This window comes from Equus przewalskii, chromosome 3, assembly GCF_037783145.1.
Source record: "Equus przewalskii isolate Varuska chromosome 3, EquPr2, whole genome shotgun sequence".
Lineage (NCBI taxonomy): Eukaryota > Metazoa > Chordata > Mammalia > Perissodactyla > Equidae > Equus > Equus przewalskii.
Window position 1 is genome coordinate 103239937 of NC_091833.1, and position 22504 is coordinate 103262440.

Sequence of the window (22504 nt, forward strand, 5' to 3'; positions counted from 1 at the left end):
AAAGAGAAGAAGAAGAATCTTCGAGCATTGCTTAGTGTGATGCTAAAATCTGGAGCAAAATTAGTCAGATTCTCTTCCAATACCCACCACTGGACCAAGCTTCTAAATATTTAATAATATGCATCATTAGAAGGTATTCATCCTCATCATAATGTTATTGCCATATGGATCAAGTCACTATTAAACCAATTTCATTAAGAGTAAACATTAGGAGTAAGGGCGCAAAGTATTTTTATAAATGAGATAAAGCAATATAAGTCAAGTTGGCTGAATCTTTGGCTAGACAAATCAATTTCAGCTCAAATAGAATTTTAAAATTATAGTGTTTATGGATCTTTTTATAATGAAAAATGGATACATTTTTTAAAGAAAGGTCATGCTGTATTGAGAAATGGACCTCCTGTAGAGATATCCACTATGCTTGGGATGCTTCAAATAGTTATTCATTGATTTCACATTTTTTATTGAGCATTTTTAGTATGCCAAACTAGATGCTGTTGCACCAGGCTAGCCAGTATTCTGGCAGGTCCTGAGGAAAAGAATGTGGCAACAGCCCCACAGTGTTCCCTGCTATGACAAGGCAAGGACTCATCTCTGTGTGCCCAGCCTGGGTTCTGAACCCACTTCTAGAATGGAATAACATTGTTCTTTGTAAAATGGTTTTATTTCAGCATTACAGACCTTGTTTACAAACAGGTGTATTAGGAAGGCCGGCCTCGCACTCATAGTTGTTTGTAAAGCAAGACGTTCTGTAGTTAAGTTCTGGAGGGGATGGTTTGACCTTGGATAAAGTCAAATTTGCATAATTACGAGTCCAGCTGTAATAAGCTTCTACTGGATTTTAAGAAAAGCTGTGAGAAAGGGGAGAAAGATGCCTATTTTTAAAACTCATTCTGTTGTTCCCAAGTGATTTGAATTCCAATTTCTAGCCCAACTGTGTCACAGCTTCAGGGGACTGTTGATTCAGACATAGGACAGCCTTGGCCCTGAGACACTTAAATCTAACGAACAAAGAACAAAAAGGAGACGGCCAGGAAGCTCAAGGCTGTCTAGGTTTGAGAATTTGTTGTCTGATTAAAATTAAATCTGTTAGAAGAAACATAAATTAAAATACCACCCTATTTGTATTCAGCTTGTCTCAGGATGCAAAGCAGCCCCAGAGTGAGCAAGTCAGCAGGACTCCGCATTGTCTTACCTTGGCAGAGGCCCAGAGACGATTCAGAGGCCAGGTGGGCTAGAGTCCCACCTGGTTCTGCTTTTAAGCCCAGACAAACCTCTTAGCTTCCCTGACCCTAAATTTCTCAGTGGTAAAATGTGAAAAAGCAACCCTTTGGTGTTCTTTCCAGCTCTGAGATCTCATGGCTTCCGCATCTTTTTCTCCGTGTTTCTAAATCAGCACAGCATCCACCGCCATCATAGTGATCGTCTTGAGGCGCCGGGCACATCTATCCATGGGGCCTGAGTCACCTCATGAATTTCACAGTTCTGTGCAGATTCATGCTGTGCTCTCCACAGAGTTTGCCTCCAGGAATCAGTCTTGATTGGCTTAGGTGGTGTTGCTTTTTTAACTTATCATATGCTAGTGATTGCTGATGATTTCAGGTATGTTTTTAGAGCCTGTCATCCTCCTAGAAATAGAAACAGCCCTTTGGCAGGTACGAGTCATTAAGAAGTAAGGTACAAGCCAGCTGGGAAAACAAGAGTCCTCAGGCAGACACTTCAAGTGTGGTGCTTTGAATATTGCATGTGATGCTCATCCTATCACACACACGTAATTCAATTACACTGACCCTCCAGCCCTGCGTCTCTGTCTCAGTCTCAGCATCTGCAAGTATGAGACAGCTGGAGGAAGAAGCTATGTTGGTAGTGTGGTTCAGACTGCTGTGTGGTCACAAAGGCTGAGAAGTTAATGCGATGTTTTCTTTCTTTCCAACAGAAAGGTCACTAGGTCTGGAGGAGGTTATGCTATGATTGAAAGACTATTCAGGAAATCTGATTAAAATTTCCTCTACTTTTGCCTATGCTGTGTTTCTTGGAACAATACATAGAGAACACAGTGATTCCAAAGAAGGCAGTTAAGGTCCACCAATGGGCCACAAACTTCAATTTGAGAAATAATTTTCTAGAGGGCAGCTGAGGTTCAAGGGACTCCAAAGGAATGGAAACTTTAGCAGCAACGTCATTTGTTTATTGATTCATTCATTCATTCACCAAATACTTATTGAGTGACCATGGGATATCAGAACCTATGTTAGGTCCAGAGGATATACATATCTGTAAGACATTGCTCCTGTCTTCCAGGAGCTCACAATGGAAAAGATAAACATGAATAAATCATAATGTGTTTTACATGCTACATGAGAGGTCAGGTGTGAGAACTCTTACCAGGGAACTATCAAATCTGCATGGTGGACAGTTAGGAAAGGCTTCAGAGAGGAGGAAGTGATATTTGAACTGGATCATAAAAGAGATATACATTTCAACAGGTGGAAAACGAAAAGGGAAACATTTTAAGCTGAGGAAATTGTACTGTAAATGATTCAAAGGAAGCTTACATTGGACATTTTTCAAGAAAGCAGAACCTTTCTATTTGTTACTGTTTACTTACATTAAATCTGTTCCATGACATTTATTTCCGCATTGGTAACTACAGTAACTACAACACAGCTCGGTTCAGTGGATCAACAGCAATCTTAGGGAGCACCATCTTCCTTCATTCTCTCCAGCTCTGGACCCACTGAGTAGAATCAACACATTCATTCCAATGAACGAAGGAGAAATTGAAGGAGCCCCATTTTGGCTTTTTGATTTTCCCCACAAAGCCCAGGCTGTTAATACTTAGCTGCTTTTCTTAGCTACTTTTAGCGATTTTCACAACCTTTAGGTGCAGGCCCTGCTTACTTTCTCATCAGTTTTATTCTTGTCAGCTCAGAGTGTATTCTTGGCCTTCCCATCCCTTCATATCTCTTCTATTATTCTTATCCATCCACCACTATTCTGCGGCTTTTCCATATGACAGTTCCAAAATAAACTATTATAATATTAAAAGTATGAAAGAAACGTTTGGTTTTATCTCTGCTTCCTCACTGTGACAAACACAACCGTCCCAAGTATTTGTTTCATCGCCGTTATTGGTCTTTTGTAAACTCCTTGAGGGCAGTGATTAGGACAGGCCAAGAATAGAGTTCCACTGACCTTCTTTTCCCTATTAAGTGGGAGCTCTGGCCCCTCACTGTGCTCAGTGAGACAGGGCAATAAGTAGGTACAGATATTAGTGAAAGGCATTATTAAATATCAAAATGACGACTGACAAATGAGACATTGAATTGGGAGTACTAGTGGTCCTAGGGAGAGAGTTGGTAAGAAGAAGCTGTTCTCCTGAGGCTCACCTCTCTGAGTTGGGAGCCTATAGCCAAGAGGAAAGAATGTGATGGAGGAAAGCCATAGTTTCAGTACTCGGCCTGGATATTTCTGTTCCTCTTGAGTTCCTTAGCTAAGGCGTGGAATAGACTATGGCAGGAAGAATTCCTTAGGTCTCCATTGGGCCCTACTGTGAAGAAGCTGAACCTAATTAAGGATGCTGGACTTTGAGACCAGAACACCCAGGTCCTAATATATCCTGACACCTCTCAACTTGTGTTATACATGACACTAGGGCAAATATGCAGATGTTACCAGATGTTATCTGTGGGGAGAAAGAGTTCTATGGACAAACACCCTTTGCCGTCAACTTGGTTAAACAAAAACGGAATTCTTCGTTGCAAGTTTTCTCAAAGCCTTTATATTCTACTTTTTTTTCCCAAACTATGTTAACATTTACAGCATTTCCCAAATCTATATGGACCCCAAATTCTTTTTGCATAGAGCATCTTTCAGAAACTATAATATAAATATAATTCACAAAACAAAGTAAAATATTTTAGAATTTACCTGTTGCTATGGACTCCCTTGACTGCAAAATAGAGTCCAGACAGAAGCTCCCTGAGGCCCCTGTCCACCCAGTGTGCACCCATGAAGACTGGGTTTATGCCAGTCCAACTGGCAGCTGACGACTTTACTCATTTCAGCACCTGATATGACTATTTTGTTTGCAGCCCCAGGTGAAATATTTTATTTCAGTGGAATCCTCAAAGAGTATTAGCAGAGTCTTATCTCATAGTTATATGATACAAGGGTAGTACTAATTATTATTAAACTAAAATTCAATTTTGTAACTAGTACTTGGTATATACACACAAATTTCACATTTTAAGCCTGTTTGTGATTTTTTATACTTTTCAAACTGTACTGGAAAGATGCTAGTATTATAATATCTAATGACTAGAAAATATGAAAAAATATTGTGCAGAATTGTTTTAGCTTAATGCTATAAACTCTGGGAAGTGTAAAGATAGTGGGAGAATCCTTCCCCTGGGAAAATCACAGATATCCAGGAAACATTTTGTTCCATTTTCCTGTGTTGCTGTGTGTAAGCTCTGGTGAGCAGTGACTGTTCTTAAGATGCTTTTTGGGTTTCCTCCACAGACAGCGTGGAAGATGAACTGGAGATGGCCACCGTCAGGCATCGGCCTGAGGCACTTGAGCTTCTGGAAGCTCAGAGCAAATTTACCAAGAAGGAGCTCCAGATTCTTTACAGAGGATTTAAGAATGTAAGAGCTTTCTTTTTTACTTTATCTTCATACTGTTCTCAGAGGAGCATTGAGAAGTGAGAGGGAAAGAGGGAAAATACACCATGCTGTGAGAGCCGCATTATATGTACATTTCATACCAGTCATTCCTAGATGGGAGTATTGTCAGTATCCACATGGACTTTGATTTTCTTTGGCACAGCTATGCTCGTACAATGGAGGTGCACATTAAACAAAGATGAGTATAGCGGAAAGGTTTACTCAATTTGATTTTTAGTTGGGATCTTTTTTCTTTTTCAGCTATAATTATATCATTTCAATAAGCTTCAATTTTCTCTTCATTTTTTAATTATAGTCTGGTGCTTGACTTGAACCTTGACTATAGATTGAGGCCCATCCAGAAACTCCATTTCTAGCGTTGGAGAAAAGTCACTGTAAGTTTGATACCTTCTAAAAGACCACGCTGCCAATGACTCTAGGCCACAGGTGTCTGTAGGTAGTCCCTGCGTCCAGTTGTCTGTGATCTGAGTGTGCATGTGATCCTCTCTCCTGAGCGAATTATGTTCAAAAGGAATGATATCCCATGTGCACCAGAGGGTGGGGGTGAGACACAATGAGTGGTCCAGGCAATCCATCAGGCACACATTCTCACTGAATACTTGATATGTGCTCAGTATTAAGCTAGATACTGCAGGATATTCAAAAGCCAGAGAAGAGAGGCTTCCGTCCTCAGGGAGACTATCATCTGAATAAGGAGAGAAGACTTGCTGTCATGAATTTATCTGAAAGCAGTGCATCCTTAGAAGTGTCAAATGGTTGTGCATCAAATGGTACACGCAGCCCAACATGTGTTATGTTCTCACTCATATGTAAACCATAATAGCTACAGGTACCCCTTGGATCCAGACTAAACTGCTTTGATCCCTCCCCAAACCAACCCCCTAACAGGCCGAATTCCATGGCCTGTAGAAGTCTGTAGTGTCCAAATCTTTCTGTTAATTGCAGCCTCTTCAAATCTGACCACCTCAAATGCTGCCTTTGTCCAACCTCACGCATCCCAGATGAGAAACTCTGCCTCTTCTATGGTATCCACAAAAAAATTTACTCAGAGAGTTTGCAGTGCTAGTTGACTTTTCAGAATATTTCTACAGGGTTCCATCCTGCGTATTGCACACAACCTTCCACCAAATCTCTGACTCCATGGAGACTGTCCCTATTCCATTTCCAATCCTTACCACTCTCCTCGCCTGGGCTTTCTAAATTTTTCTCTCCTCATTACTCCTCCAAAACCTGGTTCTCTGCTAACACCCAGGCCTTTGTGGGGGTAGCCTGGGTGGGAAGGGGAGAGATATAATGGAGATGGGTGCTCACCCCTCACAGGCAGGACACTCATTAAAAGGAATCTTGATATGTCATCTTTCAAGATGACACATATAATAAACATACATAAAGAGAAAGGTTCTTTGAAAATTAGGCTACAGAATTATTAGTTATGCGTATGCTGCAGCCACTTGCGGGCTGCAGAGAGCAAGCACTTACAACGAAACAGCTGCACCGACCACTGACAACTGCAAACCACTGAGCAGCGACGATGGGGAAGGAGAGGAGGTGAAAAAGACCAAGTTTTGGCCAAAAGTAAGTGCTAAAGCAAGGCTAATCACAGGATCAAACTTCAAAAGTATTCCTGGAACATCCTCGGATCCAATTCAGAGATCTTGCAATACGCAAACTTTTTCCTCCGTAAGCGTGGATTGTGCAGCATTTCCAAATTGGTTGTTGAATAAAAGGGAACTTAATCCAAGCTCTCAGCATCCCCGCGTTCCTTGACTGCTGCTGTCTTATTACTCCACTGCCATCACTCTAGGTCTCTCCTTTTGGGGTCTGGCTGCCTTTCATCCCATTTGTTGCAAATTGAAATCATGATTACTGCCATCATTAACCTTCGGAGCCAGCATCTCTGCAGCCTATCTTCTCTAAGTGGCACTTCACAAAAAATTGCTCAGTCGCCGAAGTCTGCATTCATTGCTTTCTTTGCGTTTTTTTTCTTTGCCTACCTGTCCTTTTTCTGCCTTTTCTCCTCTTCACTCTCTTTTCCCGACCTCTTTTTTTTCCTTTTCCTACTTTCTGATCCATTCTCTATTTCTTCATTCCTCCATTCCTATCCTCATTTTCTACCTTCTTTGTCTCTTCTCCTTGTCCCTTCTTGTCTCCTTTCTTTCACCTCTTCCCCCTTCTTTCCTCTTTCTCTGTATTTTTTTTCTCTCCATTGTTTTTTCTGTCCCCTCCCACCCTTCCCCATGAGATAAATTTCCATCAGACCTAAATGTTCCCAAAGTATATTTTATATACTTCTTTTAAAGAGAAGACTTCACAGTTTGCTCAGAAAATATTAATGAATATCTCTGATAAATCCAACAAAAGTGGTCTTTTAACTTTTATTTACCCGTAGTCAAATGTACAACTCTGATAAGCATGCCCTTAAATATAGTGAGAGAGGCACTGAAGCAGGACAGCAGCACCCATGTTTTACAGAATGGCAGCAATCTGAACCAGCTTAGCATCAGAGAAAGCAAAGCAACTACCCTTGGTTTCCTGAACACCAATTATCTCAAGCCCTTCTGATCAAAAAACCATTTCCCTGGAACCAATTGAGATATTCATTTTTAATGAAACCTTTGCAAACTCCTCCCTTCTTTTTTTTTTTTTTTGGTGCAGAAGATTAGCCCTGAGCTAACATCTGTTGCCAATCTTCCTCTTTTTGCTGAAGAAAATTGTCCCTGAGCTAACGTCTGTATCAATCTTTCTCATTTTGTATATGAGATGCCACCACAGCATGGCTTGATGAGCAGTATGTAGGTCCTGGGATCTGAACCTGCAAACCCCAGGCCACTGAAGTGGAGCACACAAACTTAACCACTACACAACTGGGCTGGCCCTTGAAACTCCCCATATTTTTTTTTTTTTTTAAAGATTGGCACCTGAGCTAACAACTGTTGCCAATCTTTTTTTTTTTCCTGCTTTGTCTCCCCAAATCCCCCCAGTACATAGTTGTATATTTTAGTTGTGGGTCCTTCTGGTTGTGCAATGTGGGAAACCACCTCACTGTGGCCTGATAAGCAGTGCCATGTCTGTGCCCAGGATCTGAATCAGGGAAACCCTGGGCTGCCAAAGCAGAGCATGTGAACTTAACCACTCAGCCATGGGGCTGGCCCCAAAAACCCCCCATATTTTGATTAAAAGGGTAAACTATTCATCAACATCTTAAAACAGTCACATTTATATGAAAGTGGCTCAACACGGCAAGGCACCACTGCATGTAAAGATTACCAGAATCCTCCAATCTTTTTCCAGTCCTATATCTCTGATAGCATTTCCTCATTTCCAACATAGATTGTTAATCTGAATGGGGAACGGGAGAAAGGGAAGACAATGAGAGAAAACTTCTCAGCCCTTCACCCTGTCTCACCCACTGAGTCACCGTCACCACTACGTTCTTATTTCTCCTGCCATATGCTAAACTGAGTCTCCAAAAGTAGGCAGTTGATAGAAAAGGAGTACAGTGTACAGAAAATAGTACAGTGTTTCACAACCTTTAGTGTGCTTCAGAATCACCCAAAGGGCTTGTTGAAAGACAGATTGAGGGGCCTCAGCCTGAAAGATTGTGATTCAGTAGGTCTGAGATTGGGGCAGAGAATTTGCATCTTTCATTAGTTTCCAGGTGATGCTGATGCTGTTGTTCTGGGGACCACACTTTGAGAATCATTACTACCATGCAGATATCATAAACTTTAGTGTCACTCGGACTTGAAAGTCCATCTCTTACTTGTTTAGGCAGCTCCCTCTGATTCTGTGGGCTGTGTGTTCTTGTCTCTACAAACTAGGATAATGATACCTACATTGCATGGATTGGGGGCTTTTATTTATTTATTTTTAGAAATTAAGATAATAAACATAAAATTCAACCAGAAGAAGTTATTAAAGTGTGGCCCAAAATAGTCAGCCTCAGTTTTGTGTTCTATCAAAGTGGGGCAATCATGGTTGGCCTACATCCCTCCCAGGCAGTGTTTTTGGTTTTGAGATATATAACTGTGTATTAGAAAAGATGAAAAAAATACAAGATGTTATCTACACATCAACGGTCTCAAATTTAACTGCGTGCTGCACTCATTTGGGAAGCTTTAAAAATTACAAATATTTGGGTACCATGCTTGGTGATTCTGATGTGATTGCTCTGGGAAGAAGCTTGGGCATCAGGATTTATAAAGCTCTCCAGGTAATTATAATGTGCAGCCAAGATTAGGAACCATTGAACTAGATGTGTAAGATTCTAGTTGTAAGGTACATCTATCGCAGAAAGAATTGGCATAATTAGGATGAGCCCTGTAACGTCAAATACCAATGGTTAGACTGACTATGTTGGAACATTATGAGCTCCTTTATGGGTGGAATGTGTGTTTTGGGGGATGTGAGTGGATAACAGGTCTTACCTCTTATGATTCTGATTCAGTTAAGTCTAGGTTGGTTCTCAAGAATCCTTTATTATCATTCTTGTATTTTTTAACTTAAAAAACATTCCCATTTTAAAATACAGCTAACAGAAGGTCACATTTGAGAACACTGACCTGGAAGGTCATACAAGGATCTAAGTACATGATTCATATACCGGCTTTGCTTCTTTATTTCAATATCGAGCATAACTTCAGTTCAATTTTAGGTGATCATGAATGGTCTACTGGGGCATTAAGTTTTGATGTTGCCATGCCTCTATGACATTTCCTCAATTAATTAATAATTTACAGTATATTCTTCCCATTTTTTAAGGCACAGGATGAGAGATAGTTCCAAATAGTTAGACTTACATGCTTTGGACACCTGCCTCCTTCATGTCCCATATCTTTCCCTCTTTTTTTTGTCTTCACTACTTTGTATTACGATAGGTCAAAGTACCCATTAGATTCAGATATATCTTTAAGATATCACTTTAATACTTAATGTCCTTTTTCCCTAAAAATCCTAAGTGTTACTATCCTTTTTACCTAAAAAGGAAAGATGCTTGTATTAATTTTCTATTATGTGTAGTAAATTAGCACATATTTAGTGGCTTAAAAAACCACACATTCATTATCTCACAGTTTTGAGGGTTAGGAATCCAGAAAAGACTTAACTGGGTTCTCCGCTTGAGCTCTCATAAGGCTACAATCAAGGTGTTGGTTGGGTTGTATTTCTCTCTGAATCCTGGGGTCCTCTTCCAAGCTCACATGATTATTTGCAGAATTCATTCCCTTGTGGTTGTATTTTTGAGATTCCCCACTCTCTTGTTTGCTTGCCACTCATCTCCTAGAGACTGCCCATAGTCCCTTGCCAATGGCCCTCTCACAGACTTTCTCATAACAGGGCAGCTTACTTCTTCAAAACCAGCAGGAAAAAGGAGAGAGTCTCTCTAGTCTGCTAAAGCTGAGTCTTATATAATGTAATACAGTCATGGGTGTGACATCTCATCCTATCACCTTTGCATATCTCAGCACTCAAGGCAAGGAGATTAAAAAGGGTGTGACTTATTGGGAGTCATCATAGAGCGTGTCTATCACAGTGATGTTTGTGAGGAAGCAGCAACCCCAGGAGCCAGCAGCTGAAGCAGCTGAACTTGGTCTAAGTCGTCTCAAACATGGATAATCCCTACCCTTGGTGTTGTAGCTGAAGTCCAGACACCTCCTAGGGGATTTTACCAATAGTGGCACTAAACTTTTCCTTGATTTCTGCAAGAGATTTGATGTTGCGGCCAAGGAACCAGCAAGAGAAAAGAGATTTTTCAACAGGTCTTTTCTACACCACTTGAAGTGTTGGAGAACTCACTGTGCTAAGATCTTTAAAAATAGATGAAGGGAAATGAGGATGAAATTACAGGGATCTACACTTTTGACAAAGTACTTTTACATAAAAAGCACTAAATCCCACTTATGGTAGGGAGGGAGAGAAGAGAGGAGCTTACCACATGCATGGGAAAGGGTGGAATATGGTAGTTAGGATACAGAAATAAGCTGCTAATTGTACAAGGCAATTGCTCTTTTGTCACGATTCTTCTGAGTTATTCCTGAGGCTTTCATAGACTGATTGTGTGACCTTCAGTAAATCACCTCATCTCTGGCAGCTCCTGTCTCCCTGTCAGCAAATTAGGGATTAAGATCTTCCTTTCCAATCATGAAGGGGAGTGGGTAATAATTGGTTTTGTTCTGCTCGTAAAAGACTCAGATAAAAGATCTTTCTTAACTGCAAAGCATTACTCATGTACTTTAGAATCAAGGTATAAGAACAGCATTAAAATGTTATTTCCTATGCCCTAGGAGAGTTTTCTGTCAGATTTCCAAGAAGTAGGGCTTTCTGAGGAGAAGGTTGTCAACAAGACTAAGTAGATAAACATGGCTGACCTTCTGACTTCCAAGGACTACTGTGAGGCAAGTGCCTTCCTGGGTTCAAGTCTTTCATCTGCCATTTCCTACCTTGGGCAGGTAGTTTAGCTTCTCTGGACATCAAATTCTCCTTTGAAGATTCAGGATATTAATACCTGTGTAGATGAGAAGTTGATGAGAAAAGTTTTGCATCACCCCTTTCATTTAGAGCGTGGTCAGTACACGTTAGAGCCCTTCAGCTCTTTCTTCTCATTCTCCTGAGCACAAAAGCAACTAAAATTCATAATGAAGACCCTGTGATGTCATCTTAAAGTATGTTACCATGAGCATGAGTTTATGTTAAATATATTCTGTGGCATTTGGATGCTCCTTGGTTTATTTGCTTCTTTTTTATTTTAAACTTATAAAATGTCATGCTGAACATTTGAAATCACACAGGGGGTGTAAACTGAAATATGTAAGTGTCCTGTCTACAATCAGCTCCCCATTGCACCTTGCTGGAGGCAACCACTCTAACTTTCTTCTTTATTTTCATAGATATTTTTTATGTGCACATATTTATGTGTGTGTAGAGATTATTTTGACACAGATGGGTTTGGTAATATATGTATCCTACAAATTCATTATTTTTACTTAAAAATGAGCAATCAATCGTGAACATTTAATTTAATTTTCAAACAACCATCTCACCCACTTTGGTCAGGAGTTCCCTGTTTCTGGACACTTTGAGCCTGACCCGGTAGATGGTCTAGCAGATTGACACACTGACTCTCAGCCCCTCTTTGTTTGCTTGGGGGTCCCTGAAGAGAAGGGAGCAGTTTCCACACTGCCCTTCTACTCCACCCTTGTTCCAAAGAAGGATTTACCATTGAAGGACTATACCGATCCTTCCCCAGATCACTACCCATCACTTCCCTCATTCCCCCCCCACACAAAAAAAACTCAAGGAAAAAGAGAAATACAAATGAACTAAGGACCCTTATTTCTGTGTAACCTATCAGCTTCCTAAAGACCATGTCCTGAGCCTGATTCACCTTGATATTCTCCAATCATAATTCGAGATATCTGGCCTATTGTCACACTCAGTATCTGATTTTGGAATGAAAATACTATGCTCTGATCACAGATACAATCAAAAGGCTACAATTGTCCTGTGTTACCAATATAATGCCTAATTTTTTAAAGAGCTTTACTTTCATTAAACAAAATAGGTATACAGGATATTTAAGTTGTCTTTGCCTCCTAAGCCTGTCTTTTCTCAATAAATGTTGCCACCTTTTATCCAGTCATCTAGAAGCTCAGCTATCTTTCTGGATTCTTCCCTTAAAAGCTCCTGCATCTAACTTATCTCCAAGCTCAGTCAATTTTCTACTTTTTGTATCTCTCACATCTACCCCTTCCTTTCCCTCTACGCTGCCCTTGCTTCTCACATGCAGCTGTCATCTCTCATCTGTTACCACACTGGCCACCCAGTCTCCAGGCCTCCAGTCTTGTCTTCCTTTGAACCATTCTCCACTGTGCAACTGAAGGGATCTTTCTAAAGCACAAATAGAATCCTGTCAGTTCCTACTTAAAAACTTAAAACCAATTAATGGCTCTTCATTGCCATTAGAAGACAGACCCAAGAGTCTTATGCACTCACGCAACAAATGTTTGTTGAGTATCTACTATCCTTCAGAACCTGAGTTAGATGCTCTCTGTACTACAGTGATCCAACTAGCCCTTGGCCAGCCAGCTCTTGCTTACTTTTCCAGTCCCACCTCTCACTATTTCCTATCACTCTGCTCCAGCCATAAAGAACTGCCTGCAGTTGACATAATTCCCTCTGGGGGGTCTTGACTTGTATTTCTGCTCCTGCAAGGAATGCTATTCCCCATGACTCCTTTACCTTTCATCAGGCAAACTTCTACACCTTCTCCACATCTCGGCTTAGATTTTATCTCAACATAACTTTTTTAATCATTTATTCTCTGAGTGCTGATTATGGGCCTACCACTGTATGAGGTATTTAGGATACACTGGCTAAAATGATGGGTAACTTCTCTTGGAGCTTACATTCCAGTGGTGGAGGTGGTTGGTGAAGGGCAAGAGAGAGAGGATAAACAGAGGAACAATTAAGGAAATATTTGGTGTTGATCAGAACTATGATGTAATGTGTTGTAGAGAGAGAGAACAGAGAAGTTCTTTTGATGAGATAGTTAGCAAAAAGTTCCCTGGGGAGATGGCACTCAGTTGAGTCTAATTTCAAGAAGGACATAGCCATATGAAGGTAGAGAAATGGCATTCCAAGCAGAGAGAAGGACCAAAAATCCTAAGGCAGGAGTGAGGCAAGAGTGTCTGGAACGTGGAGTATTCATTTCATTTTATTATGTCTAAAAATACTGAGAAACCACTGGTTTGCAAAGGATCAGATACAATATAGAGTAATGATTTTTAAACGATGGCTCTGGCAGGCTACTCTAAGTAGAATGCAGTATAGCGGGCAAAGTACAACAGGGAGAGAAAACTATTTCAGGAGAGTAAGGTAGGAAGTGTGGTTTAGACAAGGATGGTAGCAATAGAGGAGAGAGATAACAGGCTACAAAATACGGTAGAGGTTTAGCTAACCAGACATTACGATGGTTTGGATTGAAAGATGAAGGGAGTTGAGGACTCAAAGCTAACGCACAAGTTTTGGGGTTGAGAAAAGCTTTCTCTAACACCTCATAGAGTAGATTTGGAGATTCTCCTAATGTGCTCTCAACCATTGCACTGATTTAGGATTTCCTCCCCTATTCTCTAAGCTCCCTGAAGGCAGATACTGTTCTTTCTTTACCTCAATATCCTTTAGACTATACCTTGTATATAATAGATAATCAGTAAATGTTTGTGAACGAGTGACTCCAAACAAAAAGTTCAGGAAGACATCTCAGATAAAATTTTTATCTCCTTTTGCCTTCTTCTTTTAGTTTCCTCCATATCTACCTAGTTAGATTTAGGAGCTTTTAATTCACTCCTGGAAAAAAATCTAATGAAAAGAAAAGGGAAAAAGCATGACTTCTCTCATAAAAGAACTATACGCATTTATTGGGTTTACCAAGTGGTCCTCAAAAATGTTAAGGGCAGTTTCATATGGCAACAAAGACCTTCTTTTGATTCTATTGTAAAAGTGTACAAAGTTTTCACCCAGCAAATTATCCACGTCCCATAATGCTCATCAAATATTCTGTCAAATATGTAATGAGATTTCTGTGGCTCAAGAACCCCTCACACCTTAGCAATATATTTCAAAGATTGAAAGGAAGAGATTGGGTGGTGACATCCAGACTGTTTCCATGTGTGTTACTCAGAGTAGGTTCATTGCTCTAACATACAGTCCCAGTATTTCAGTGGCTTAATGCAGCAAAGATCTGTTTCTCTCTCATCTTCCAATGCCATGTGGATCATTAAGAGTTGGGTTCAAGGTGGGGCCTCTGCTCCACCAACTCATTGAAGATACTCCTTCCATCTAGTGGTTCCACTATTACTTACAGCCTCAATATCCTCCACTGAGTCAACTGCATCTGGTCTGTGGTCACGAAAAGAGAGCGAGCAAAGAAGAATGGGTGAGGCATGTTGGGCTTGCCCTGGAGTGGCAGGCATCCCTTCTGCCCACATTCCACTGTTCTGAACTCAGTCATATGGCCCCATCTGAATTCACAAGAGGCTTAGAAATATAGTCTTCCTATATACATAGGAAAAAAATAAAATTCCTCCAAATGAGAGAATGGCATGGAAGAAAGTTATATCAGAGGTTTCCAAGATCACTCCCAGGTTTGATGATTTGCTAGGAGGACTGACAAGACTCAGCATATAGTTGTACTCACAGCTATGATCTTTTCAGCCAAAGGGCAAAAGGAAAATCAGCAAAGGGAAAAGGTGCACAGGGCAATGCTTGGAGGAAACCAGCTGCAAACTGCCAAAAGTCCTTTCCTAGTAGAGTCACACAGGATGTGTTTAATTTTCCCAACAATGAGTTGTGACAACACACATGAAATGTTGTCTACCAAGGAAGGTCATTAGGCACTCAGTGCCCAAGGCTCTTATTGGGGCTGGTCATGTAGGCACCCTCTGTCTAGCATGTACCAAAATTCCAGACCCCTAGAAGCAAAGCAGGTATTCAACATAAACCATATTGCTTGCACAAACTTTTTAGGCACAGTGAGCCATTCTTATCAGGGACTGGTGGGAACTCTCCCAAACTCAAATTTCCCAGATGCCAACTGCTGTGGACTGAATTGTATCCCTCTAAAATTCCCAATGTGTCTGTATTTGGTGATGGGACCTTTAAAGAGGTAATTAAGGTTAAATGAGGTCAGAAGGATGAGGCCCTAATCCAATAGGGCTGGAGTCTTTATAAGAGGAAGAGACACCAGAGATGTATAAGCACAAAGAGGCCATGTGGGGACACGGTGAGAAAGCAGTCACCTGCAAGTCAAGGAGAGAGGCCTTAGGAGAAACCAAGCCTGCTGACACCTTGATCTTGGACTTTCAACCTCCAGAACTGTGAGAAAATGAATTTCTGTTGTTTAAGCCCCCAGTCTGTGGTATTTGGGTATAGCAGCCCTGGCAGACTAATAGATCAGTCAAGGGCCAACCTTTCAGGCAGAACTTTCTAAGGACAGCAGTCTCAGTCCTGTGATGGTAACTCTTTTCTACACAAGAGTGCATATATTTTGGAGTAAAGATGATAATGTGATTAGGTTCCAGTTCTCCCTACCACTGGGCAAGTTACCTGACCTCTCTGGGCTTCACTTTTATCTCATCTGCAAAACTGGAGAAATAACATCTCACAGATGCTTTGCAAAGATAATGAATGTATAGCACAGAGTACAGAACCTGTCTCATGATGACATTCAAAATATAGATATTATTATTATTATTCCTTTTACTATTATCATCATTAGCACCATCGTCATCACACTGCTTCCCTGAATTGTGTTATCGGTCTGGAAGCTCTTTCTTAAAATGTCTTTGCCTCACACCCTTGCCTAAGGACAAATTTGGAAATAGTGCACTTTATTTTGGTTTGATTTTGCTCTGTCCTTTGAATTCTTGGGGAAACTGAAATAGTCTTTCTCAAAATGACTTCCTCACTGGGATTTCATGAAAATCAAAAGAGATAACATAATTTGTGATGTTTTAAACATAAAATGAAACCTAGAGATGTAGGTAATTTTAAAAAACAAGTTACATAAAAGCAAGCCTTATATAAAGCAAAAATTCTCTAGAAACATTTCTCATATCTCTAAGATTTTTATCCATTTATGCACAACAATCCTGTAAATAAATTAAAGATCAAACTTTATTTTACTCTCAAGGCACGGGTGGGTTGGTCCAGGCTGATGGGACATTCAGGGACCCAGGTTCCTTCCAACACATTGCCCTGCTATCCCTTGGCTAGGCTACTGCCCCCATCTGCATTGTGTAAACTAGGTCAGTGTCATGGTCATGTCTGGAGGGAAGTGAAAGAGCCATAGACTGGGGGTAGATGACTTGTCTTAATTTAGAGATAACACGAAAGTTATATATATCACTTTCACCTATATTCCATAAGTTCATTAGTCATATGAACCACCCAACTCCTGGGGAAGCTAGGAAATGAAGCCTCTAGTTGGACAGCAGTGTAGGTAGATAGAAGGAGAAACTGGATTGAGGGAACTACTGCACCTCGTAAAAGTCAATAAAAACTCCTTAATAGTGAACTTTTCTAGAGAACATCCTTATGATTTCCTAAGTTTGTTCAGCTAATCCTCCTAAGGCAAATTTTTAGTCTGGAAGAAATATGTCAACTGATCTTTCAATTCCTGTATCACTTGAAGGATCAAGATTTTAAAAAATAAAGTCTCTGTCTTCTGAATGTTTTGAGGTTTCCTACTTTCCTTAGCACTGTACATCAGAACTGTACACACAACAAGTGCAAAAGCAGCTTCATCCAAGGAGGTTTGTTAATACAATTTGTTGTTCATGGAACCCAGTCTCCACAGCACAGAATCCAAGCACAGGGGGGTAGTAAGACTACCACGCAAACCAACTTCAACAGCATTATTCCTTCTCATTCTTCTTGGAAAAACTAATTGGTTCACACAAATGTATCACTGAGAGCCCAATAAATAATTTTTCAAATTCAGTACATGTTCTTAAAGAGCCTGCTGTGCAACTTTGGATGTTTTGTGGCTAAAACTAAAAACAAATCTGGGGCACCATTCATCACTGCAAGCTGCTGGCAGCGAACCTACCCCATAAAATCAGACCATTTCCCATTTTTTACAGTTCTTACTTAAATGTGTTCATTAATATAAGCCTAACTGGCAATTATTCCAGTGATCCTGGCAGGCATTCAAATCTTCATTAAAACAGAATAAGCTGCCAAAACTTTGGAAGTCTTTTCAATATTACATTTGAGTTGAGTATGTTAGACTATAAATCCTCTTAAATCTGTGTTAATTAATCTAACTTGAGGGAAATACAAAGAAATGTGTCAAAGAAAAATGAGATAGAATCAGTAATTTCCTTATTATGCACATTCTAATGAATTATGTTGAATATATGAGATTTCAACTCTCATAGAATTTTATAAGATTGAGTCAAATCTTCTCACTTCAAGCTCTTCCTGGTTATTAATCCTTTCCACAAATTTATATGGAACACCAATCACTTACTGAATACTTACTGTGCCAGTATTGGGTACCTATAAATGAATAAAAGAGAACTATTCTCAACTCCTGGACACTACAGTAGTCTAGTGGAAGAAGTGTAAAATTAATAAGAAAGGAAAAAAGGATTAAGTGCAAATTGTGGTACATTTAATAAAGAAAAAGGACAGAATTCTGTGAGAAAACTCAAGTGAACACAGGGGACCTAGAAGGTGTGATGGTTAAATTTTATTTGTTGACTGGGTTAGGCTTTGGTGCCCAGTTGTTTGGTCAAACAGTAGTCTCGATTTTGCTGTGAAGGTACTTTGTGGATGTGGTTAACACCTACAACCAGTTGATTTTAAGTAAAAGAGATTACCCTTGATAATATGGTTTGCCTCATGAAAATGGTTGAAGGCCTTAGGAACAAAATCTGCGATTTCCCAGAGAAAGAGAAATTCTGTAATCTACTTTCTGGCTTACCAACCTGCTCTATAGATTTCAGACTTGCAGGTTCCCACGATCCCAAGAGCCAATTCCTTAAAATCAGTCTCTCTCTCTGTGTTCCATTTCTCTGTAGAACCCCAACTGATATAGAAGGCTTTTCTTAAATCAAGGTTTTTTTATGCCATAACTAAAGAAAGAACCACTCATGAAAAGGAAAAAGTTACGCCCAGTTGAAGATACAGCAAGTGGAAAAGCCCCAAGGCAGAAAAGGGTTTATAATAGCCAAGAAAATAGGGAAGATTGTTGTGACTGTGTTTGAAGAAGTGAGAGCTTTATAAGATGAGACCATGGAGCAGGTCGCACAGAACCTTGCAGGCTAGATTTGGTTCAGAGTGTGGTAGGAAGCCATTGATAGCTCTAATATCTGTCTTGTTTCTTCGTCCTGAGTTCTGTTCCACCCTTTCAGGTGAACCCTAGAACATCTAGATTCTAGATCCCCTCAGAAGCCGCCTTCCAATTATTCTTGGATCCCAACACCTGAAGCTCTGTGCCGAACACATCCTCCCTTCACCAAACACCTAGTTTAGGGGGGCTTCTCTGGCTCTGCATGTCCACAAAAATGTTTGGAACAAGGAGATACAAAGATTGAGTAAGTACTCTAAAAGCACCATTTGTGAGCATGTTAGCCTCATTGTAAGTGAGTGGTCAAAGAGGCTAGCAACTTCAAGAAAAGAGTTAATATTTGAGCCAACCTGAGCAAGTAGTCATCATATAAGTTATTTTGCATAAGTGACCAATATACATGATGCCAAACACCATGTTAAACAAATGGGTAGAAATGTATTAGAGTTGATAAATTATGGAAAACAACAGAAGTGGAAAGACAGAGCTGGAGAACTGGCAGGGGACACATATGACCTATAAAGATTCTGAGAATCATCACTGGAATACCGTAAAGGAAAAGAGAGAGATCAGTGTCACCAAAGGACACATATTACTAGTATGTTAATAAACCTTGATGTGTAGTTTCATTATCATAAAATGCTTCCATATACGTTAGGTCCTATCATTTCAAAACTACATGAAGAGAAATATTAACATTTTGTGGAAGAGGGAACAAGGGTAGCACATCTGTAAGAGTGACCCAAAATCACAAGTTATTTGGTGACGGAACCAGGACTCAGACAAAGTTTTGGCTCTTTGTCCAGTTCCATTTTGTCACGGCAACATCTATTCACCATGCAGAAAACTTTCAATATAATCTATTAATTATAAAAAGAAGTGTTCATTTAAAACCTGTGAGGAACAAAAAAGGATCATTCACTGGAGTAGATAATGCTACTCCAGAAGATTAACTCACGGTCCTCTTGAACTGCTTCCTTTCTTTGTTCAACGATCCTTGGTTAACGAAGAGAAATGTTTAGAGGAGGCTAAAGCATCACCTACCAAATCCTTCAAGGTGATGGACCTTATATTTTAAGCATCCAAATAGGTCAACAAGGAAATGTGAATTTGAAACCTCTGTAGACAGGCCAATGTACAACCTAATATCTATTTTCATTTTTAATAGATCACCTATTGATCTTCAAAAAATTCTGAAGGAAACTTGCATTAGACATACATATAATATGACCAATAATAATATACATGATAGATTCCACAACACTGAGGAAATGAGAAAATTTAATTTACCAAAAGTTTAGGCCAAGAGACTTACTGCCATTTGGCATCATGTTTCATCCTTAACTTCTCAGAAGCAAAAGTATTCAGCTTTTTTTTTGCACTGGCTTTGCATAAATGAGCCAATGACACTTTCTCTTATTTTTTTTTTCTTTTTTGATCCCTATCATAATTCCTGGTTATATCACTTCAACTTTAGGTAGTTTTCTAGGTCTTTAGTCTGTCTAGCTTTCTAAATCATTATGCCCTTTCTTGTCCCATAAAGAGATCATAAAAGATGTGTTGAAATAGCTAGAGAAAGGAAGAACAAAAAATACTCCAAGTGGTAATTTAGTGTCATATCAATAAGAAAGTAAATAGCATAATTTCTGCAGTTAAAATACAAGTTGGATCTATTTACCAGAAACATGGCCCAATACAGAGCTCTTCATGGAAGAAAAAGGAACTAAACATTATTTAAAATAAACAAATTTCAGGAAGGGACTTGATTAGTCCCTTTGTGTTTTATTGTTACAGCTTGTGATCTGTAATTATTTTAAGACTCTGAATCCCTATACGTTATTCATGGTGATTGGAAATGGGGTGGGCAATAGTATTTTTCATGCAGCTAATAGTAGATTAAACACATTTAATATAACATACACAACTGAGCAATTTACTGCTTGTCAGCAGCAGAATCAAGGCACCATGTAATCTGTGCAATGAAGTGAATGCTAATATGCCTACTTGGTTTCTTCTGGAACTCCATATAAATCCCCATCTTGGTTCCCTAATGGAAGGCAAACCCGTTACTGAACACACTTTGTATTATCATTAATAAGTGCTACTGATTTATTGGGTAGATTACATTTATTGAAAACAGAATGGGAGCATGCAGTTAATTACCAGTTTTTCCTAATTAATTAGTGTTTTATGTGACAAGAATATTCTTCAGCTGATGACAGTGCTTTATGCAGAGTTGGATGAGACTGGCGTCGAAACGAGGCTATCTCCAGAAGCACCCTGTACTGCCCTCTCATGTGCATCACTAGTGCTGGGGATTTAGGGAGGACGTGTGGTTCAGGCAAAGGTGGAGAACTGAAAGCCGTCTAATGCTGGATTCTAGTCCCAGGTCTTACACTTATTAGTCATTTTACCCTGGGAAACCTCTCTGAACCTCAGCTTTGTTATTTGTAAGTGGAGATAGGATTACCTACTCACAATATTGGTGAAGAGTCTAAAAGAAGTAATATATAAGTGGAGATGTTTATATGTGGCAGATACTGATGCTGAGTCCCTGAACCCTGGCATTGAATAGGTCCCATGTAAACAAGTGTCCCAGGCTGACACGCTTGGGGTTTTGCAGTGAAGGGAAATTGTACAGTCAGAGCTCTGTTAACATTCCTTTGAGAACAACTAATCCCACCTTTCCCAAATTTTATAGATGCAAATACTGACCTGTGTGAAGATTATTTGTCTTGAAGTCAAATAATCAATGAAATAGTCAATGAAATAATGAGGTCTCTGCCACCTTTGCCTTCAGTTCTTGTCTTCTGTCTCTCAATTCAGGATTCTTTCTACTACATCACACAGCCTCTGGAATTCTAAGGCACCTTGTCCATACCATATACCAAGTCATGAAATCTTCAACCAGCAATTCACACATATTTATTGAGTTGTTGTAGAAGATGAAACAGCAATAAACACCTGGGAAATAGACAGTAAGCAAATAGATGCGATTCTTGTCCTCAAGAAGTGAAGAGACCTTGTAATTTGAGTTATCTGTTTTTCTTTATCACCATAGAACCTGGGCCATTGCATACATGGCATTTGTTGGCAGAGTGGTTATAAAATTAAGAGGTTTAGAAACCTCCCAAGGTCCTATAGCTAATTAGTAGCTGAGACAGAATTATAAGACACATCTGAGTTCCCAGCTCAAAATCCCAGCCTAGGATCCCAATAAGAACACAGAGCATGTCTAAAAAGGAGAGAGAGAGAGTGAAAATAAATTTTTAAAAACTCTTGGTCTTAAACAACAAGAATTTTTAGCTCTTTTATATGACAAGGTAGAACTAGAATTCGTAATTCTTAATTTGATCTCAAAAGACTGCCCTGAGGTGAGCAATTGATATTTGTCATGCAGGTGTCATGTGAAGTCCTAGATTATACGCAAAAGGATTTATAAGATAGAGAAGCAGCCTAACATGAGGGTAAAGAGCATAGACCCCGAAGTCAGACTGCCTGGGTTCACATCCTGATTCTGCTACTTACTCACTAGTGAACTTGAAGATATATCATTTAGCCTCTCTGTATCTCAGATCCTATTCAAAGACAACTTTGGCTCTTTTGTTTAAGCATTCAGAAGAATGGATTGATATCCTGAAAAGCTGAAGGAGGACAACATTTGAAGAGGAAGATCAGGAGTCCGCATCTTGTTTGGGGATTTAGAATGTCTTGTAGACCTCCTAGGAGAGTTATGGAGTGGGTAGTAGCATATGTATATATCTAGAGTGCAAGGGGAGAGGTCCAGGATGGCAGATAAATGTTGGTGACTTCAATATCTAAATCATATTTATCTCCATGAGACTGGATGAGATCAGCAAGGGAAGAAACACAGACACGGTCAGATTTATGTTTTAGAAATATGACTGTGGCAGAGCAGAGTGAGAGGAATGAGAGTAGAAGCAGTTAAACCAGCTTGGAACCTACT

At 39.8% G+C, this 22504-nt stretch overlaps 1 protein-coding gene across 8 annotated transcripts in view; it reads left to right on the forward strand.

Annotated features, from left to right (window-relative positions):
* Positions 1-22504, forward strand: part of KCNIP4 (potassium voltage-gated channel interacting protein 4) — a 1058546-nt gene that overhangs the window by 943857 nt on the left and 92185 nt on the right. For 7 of the 8 annotated variants that reach the window (XM_070613073.1, XM_070613077.1, XM_070613076.1 and 4 more), the window contains one exon: positions 4525-4649. In XM_070613073.1, coding sequence (XP_070469174.1) covers positions 4525-4649 — 125 coding nt within the window. The remainder of the gene's footprint in view (positions 1-4524; positions 4650-22504) is intronic. The other variant, XM_070613079.1, reaches the window with a different exon arrangement.